Source organism: Sitophilus oryzae, unplaced genomic scaffold (assembly GCF_002938485.1).
Source record: "Sitophilus oryzae breed Bouriz unplaced genomic scaffold, Soryzae_2.0 scaffold_476_pilon_pilon, whole genome shotgun sequence".
NCBI lineage: Eukaryota > Metazoa > Arthropoda > Insecta > Coleoptera > Curculionidae > Sitophilus > Sitophilus oryzae.
The window spans coordinates 1,145,056-1,150,780 of NW_022147058.1; the positions used below are offsets into that span (position 1 = coordinate 1,145,056).

Here is a 5,725-nt window from a genome sequence, read left to right on the forward strand (position 1 = left end):
CAGCTAAATATGTTGTGATATGTTGTGATAGCATTTTATAACATTGTGAAGAATTTGCTGGATAGCCTAAGGTACGAGCAAACAGAGAAGTTGATGTACGACGTTGATGTACAAACGTCGCCCAACAAGAACAGAATTGAAAATCAGATAAATAACCCGCCAAAGAAAACTTGATATGCAAACATTGTTCAATAAGAAAATAATTGAGAAGAATATAAATGGTCCGCCAACGGAGACTTGCACTATCGGCACGCAAACCGTTGAAGAAGGATCACTATTTAAAATCAAAAAATCAGAGAACTATGCAGAATTTGTTCACCTAGCTGAAAGGAACTGGGATGAGGAATTGTTCACAAATTGTGAAGTAAAACTGTTTGATACCAAGGACACCACTATAAAAGCAGTAGTCATGGGACCCAAGGACACGGCACTTAATAGAATAGAGACCCAAACAATCAATCAAAGATATCCAGAGTTACTAGAGACATCCGAAGTCTACGCAATTCTAGAGCAAACTAGCAAATTAAAAACAAACACAAGCAATGAACCAAGAACACTTAAAGTAATTAAAGCTTCTTTTGATGACACGGAAGAAGAGTTACACAAAACAATTTGTAATATACAGAACGACACTAAAGACGCAGAGTGGGTATCAATCAACAAGCCAGAAGCGATCTGAATAGAACGCATGAGGAAACTGATAGAAAGCATCTTTCATGGGTCAAATACAAACTTCACGATATACACAAACGGAAAGGTAACGACAGAGACTAGATAGAAAAAAACATATGCAATAGTGGTAGAGAACTCTATTGGACACTACAAGGATACGCTTAGAGACGTAAGAAAAACTCTACAGGATAGGAAGCTGGGAAATAGGATACTTGGCATCAGAAGTACGCGCCAGGGAAAGCTCCTGATTACAATGAAAAAAAATAAAGAAAAAGTCGACGAAGTAGAAAGGGCTCTTAAAGAAAACAAAGATAATAAAGGTAATCATATAAGGAAGTATATGGGTGAGAAAATGGAAACATTGTTTATTAGAGGGATAGATGCCGTTACAAGCAAAGAAGAGGTTATTAGCGCTCTAAAGAAGGAAATTGCAGATCTAGATATGACCGAATATAAACTTGGTGACCTCAGACCCATGTCAAATGATACTCAAGCAATTACCCTCAACATTATTCAAAGAAACGCAAACCTGCTGCTGAATAAGGGATATATTAATATAGGATATGTAAGATGCTCTATAGAAAAAAAAATCAACGTAATGAAATGCAGGAAGTGTTGGGAATATGGGCATGATCACACACAATGTAGTGGACCAAACCGACTTGGCAAATGTTTTAAATGTGGAGAAGACGGACACACCATAAAAGACTGCAAGAACAATGACCATTGTCCCCTTTGCCAAACGGAAGGTCACATGGCTGGTAGCGGTAAATGCAAACTTTTTAAAACCCAACTTTCAAGAGCAAGAAGAATTGAGAGAAATACTTTCCGCAGAACATTTAGCACACATGCAACTCCGCACAGGATCTGACAGAAGTCAGCTATGTACAAATTGTGGTTTAGAAGGACATTATGCAAAGGCCTGTAAAGAGCCTCCTAGATGTTTACTATGCCTTAAGGAACACAAAATCGGATATCCATGGTCGAAAAAGCCCGAAATAGAGATATGGAAACGGAGAGTAGAAAGTGATAAATTTAATTTGATCTATAATATAACTAGCTTTAATTTACTAATTTCATATTTGTCTTGTTCTTGTTTTGTGATAAATATAGTTTGCTTGTTTGTAACTTTGTGTAAATCCATGCTACAATGCGAGTACTCCAGATAAATGCTAATAGAAGCATACCCGTACATGATACAGCTGCAGCGGTAGCGGCATCCAAAAAATGCGACGTGATATGTATTACTGAACCAAATAAGAAAATATGCAGAAATGGCAACAAAAGTTATTACCATAATAGCAATGCTGATCATAAACTTTAATAAGAACTTGCATGTCCTGGAATACAAATCTGGTCACTGTTATGTTAGTGTACGATATTTAGGGATTTGTATGATATCAGCGTACCTGAGCCCAAACATAACTTTTGACAGCTTCTGCGCATTAATGCTTGAACTGCAAGAGGCCACCTTAGATCTGAAACAGAAACATCCTCGTACAAAATTACTGATCACTGGAGACTTTAACGCCAAACATGAAGTTTGGGGAGGAAATCGCACTGAAAGAACAGGCAGGGAAGTACTGGAATGGTGCGAGATCAATAACCTAACCGTACTAAATGACGGAATTTACCCAACCTTGGTCAGAACATCTGGCACATCGTATATTGATCTGTCAATAGTATGCGATGTATTACTGCAGATGAAACCCATATGGCAAGTCCTTGAAGATCCGGATGTAACAGAGCACAAGTGTATTTTTACCGAAATACCATCAGATAACTCGCAAGGAAAAAAATTCAGGTATAAATACGGAGAAATTAATAAGGTTAAGCTTAGTGAAGCATTCAAATATAGCATACCGGGCAAGTCACCAACTATGTCAGCTTACAAAATGGCAAAAATAATTCGCGCAACATACCATAAAAGTACTCCGACTGTCCGTTGTGATGAAGACTTCCAGATGCCGTACTGGTGGAACGAAGATATCCAAACAAACATTTTAGAAGTAAAAAAAAAGAGAAGAAGGTTTCAACGAGAAACAAGAAACGATGATCTTCGCGAGCTCTATAAACGTACCTACAAAGAAGCAAAGCAGGATCTGTCTCAAAAGATCAGAATTGCAAAAATAAGTTCATGGGAAAAACTGTGCGATGACTTACAAGAAAATATTTACGGTCAAGCATATAAGATAATAAGATCCCAGCTGAAAAAAATGCCACCCAGAGTTCAAATGGACCCAGAAGAAAAAATCAAACAGTTTAAGGCTCTATTTGTATATGAGAGACAAACCTGGACTAACCAAATAATATACAAACTGTGATAAGAGAATGTGATATTTTTTGTGATTCAGATATAATAAATGCTGCCAAAGATATAAAAATTAACAAATCTCCGGGCTGTGATAATTTGCCACCAAATGTGATAAAAACGCTAATATTGGACAATGTAGAATATTTTAGAACATTTTTCAATAACTTTCTTCAGAGAAATGAATTCCCTAAAGAATGGAAGAGATCCAAATTAACCCTAATAGAGAAACCCCGGAAGCACCTAAATGATCCACCAAAATATCGTCCGATTTGCCTCATTGATGTAATCGGGAAAGTCTATGAGAAACTCATCAATACGCGACTCTTGGAAGAAATTAGGAAGAAACGAAATGGTATGCATCCAAACCAGTATGGATTTGTAAAGGGGAAATCTACCACACATGCAATGAAGAAAATATCGGATATCGTGAAAAGAAAAGCCACTTGGCATAATGCTTTGATTTTAGTCGACGTTAAAAATGCATTTAATTGCGCGTCATGGGAAATAATTATTAAAGAACTTAGAAGATGGGGCATAAGTGGCTATTTGGTGAACATAATAAGAAGCTATCTTGATAATAGATTTATAGTTCTCAATAGAGATGAAAGAGAGGTATTCGGTGGCGTCCCACAGGGCTCGGTGCTGGGGCCAACTCTGTGGAACATATTATACGACAGTGTCATGGGGAGCTTACTGTACCAGGTGGGATAGAGTTGATCTGTTACGCCGATGATCTTGCTGTGATAATAACAAAAAAAACTAAAAGAAACAAAAAAATTAACGACCTCGACCTAATGCAGACTGTGGATGATACACTAAAGATCATAGCCAGATGGATGCGTGAGCACAGACTCGAAATTGCTGTGGAAAAAACAGAGGCGATCTTACTGAGCCGCAAGAGAAAAGTTGACCATATAAGGTTTAAATTTAAGGATATAATAATAAATCCAGTAAAGGAAGTCAACTATCTTGGATTCCACATAGACCGTGCACTCACGATGGGCCTGCACATCAAGGAGGTGTGTCTGAAATCACAACGAACTGCTAAAGCGTTGTCCGCAATACTGCCAAATCGGGGCCCAACACCAGCAAAGAGAAGAGTGTTAGCAAACGCGTGCCAAATATTATTATGTATGGAGCACCTGTGTGGAACGAAGCAACCAATATGCACGTAAATAAAAAAAGACTTGAAGGTGCACAGAGAGTCATGGCTTTGAGGGTCTGCTCGGCGTATCGGACAACTTCAACTGAGGCAGCCTTGGTGATATCGGGTCTGGTGCCCTTACATCTTCTCTCAAGAGAAAGAGAACGACTCTTTCTCAAGGGTGAAGTACAAACCAGGGCAAGCAGAGAGATGGAAAGAAACCGCACAGTGCAGCAGTGGCAGGCAGAATGGGAAGTATCACAAAAAGGAAGATGGACATATAAGCTCATCCCAAATATAAATATGTGGATTAAAAGAAAGCATGGAGAGGTAAACTTCTATCTTACTCAAATATTGAGTGGCCAAGGAAATTTTGGGGATTACCCGTGTAAAATTGGAAAGAGGGAAGTCGCGGAATGCCGATACTGTGCTGAACCCAATGATACTCCAGAACACACAATGTTTGCTTGTCCAAGATGGGAACAGGAAAGATGTGAGGTACGCATGACGATTGGTGGCAACATCTCCGCAGATACCTTCTTAAAATCGGTAACAGAAAGAAGAGAAAACTTTGAAGCCATCTCAAAACTGGCCCAAAATATACTAGAGGCAAAATACAGCAAAGAGCAGGGGTAATGACAAAAAAGGAACAGTCCGGCGTCTACTTGAGGAGATGCGTCCAGCGGGTCCAGGTAGACTGGCAGTCTCTTGGAATTCAGAATCTTGAGAACAATTTTGAAGCAAATCTATACTAATATATAAAATCCTTAAGTGACTGACATACTGATTAATCACGATCCTGCTCAAACCACTGAACGTAAGAAGCTCAATTTTAGCATACGGGTTGATTCTAAGGTGTAGAGGTTCGATAAGAAGGGGTTTTTCGAAATTCCAGTTCCAATAGGGTGAAACCACCCCTCAAATATTACAATATTTTTTATTTAAAAAACTGTCAAGTTTCCGAAAAAACGCTTAAACACGTATATTTTATTTTGTTTTTTTACATATTTTAAGATTTTTTAAAAATGTATACAGGGTGTTTCGAAAAATCTAGTCATTGATTAATCACGATCACGCTTAAAGCGCTTGACGTAAAAAGCTGATTTTTGGAAAAGAGATTGACTTTACGGTGTAGAGGTTCGATAAGAAGGGATTTTTCGAAACTCGAATTCTAAGGGGATGAAACTATCCCTCAAATATTAAAATATTTTTTATTTAAAAACCGGTGAGTTTTTTGGAAAAACTCTTAAACACGTATATTTTATTTTGTTGTTTTCCATAATTTAAGATTTTCTATAAATTTATACAGGGTGTTTCATAAAATATGACCATTGAGTAATCACGATTCTGTTTAAACTGCTTTGACGTTTAAAGCTGATTTTTGGTAAACGGATTGACTGTGGGGTGTAGAGGTTCGATAAGGAGGGGTTTCTCGAATCTCAAATTCCAAGAGGGTGAAAACGCCCCTCAAATATTACAATATTTGTTATTTAAAAAACGGTTAGTCTTTCGGAAAAACGCTTGGACAAGCATAATTTATTTGGTTTTTTTACATAATTTGAAATTTTTTAAAAAATCATACAGGGTGTTCCAAG

At 37.7% G+C, this 5,725-nt stretch overlaps 2 protein-coding genes across 2 annotated transcripts; both read left to right on the top strand.

Moving 5' to 3' along the window:
- Positions 1–925: 925 nt before the first annotated feature.
- LOC115886245 lies at positions 926–1,543 on the top strand. The gene has a single exon (XM_030905332.1). It carries the CDS (start codon positions 926–928, stop codon positions 1,541–1,543), a length of 618 nt encoding a protein of 205 aa, XP_030761192.1.
- Positions 1,544–1,946: 403 nt separating this feature from the next.
- On the top strand, positions 1,947–2,996 carry LOC115886246. The gene has a single exon (XM_030905333.1). It carries the CDS (start codon positions 1,947–1,949, stop codon positions 2,994–2,996), a length of 1,050 nt encoding a protein of 349 aa, XP_030761193.1.
- The last annotated feature ends 2,729 nt before the right edge of the window (positions 2,997–5,725 follow it).

Coding starts and splice junctions, on each gene's coding strand:
- LOC115886245 (XM_030905332.1), top strand. CDS start 926: ATGAAAAAAAATAAAGAAAAAGTCGACGAAGTAGAAAGGGCTCTTAAA.
- LOC115886246 (XM_030905333.1), top strand. CDS start 1,947: ATGGCAACAAAAGTTATTACCATAATAGCAATGCTGATCATAAACTTT.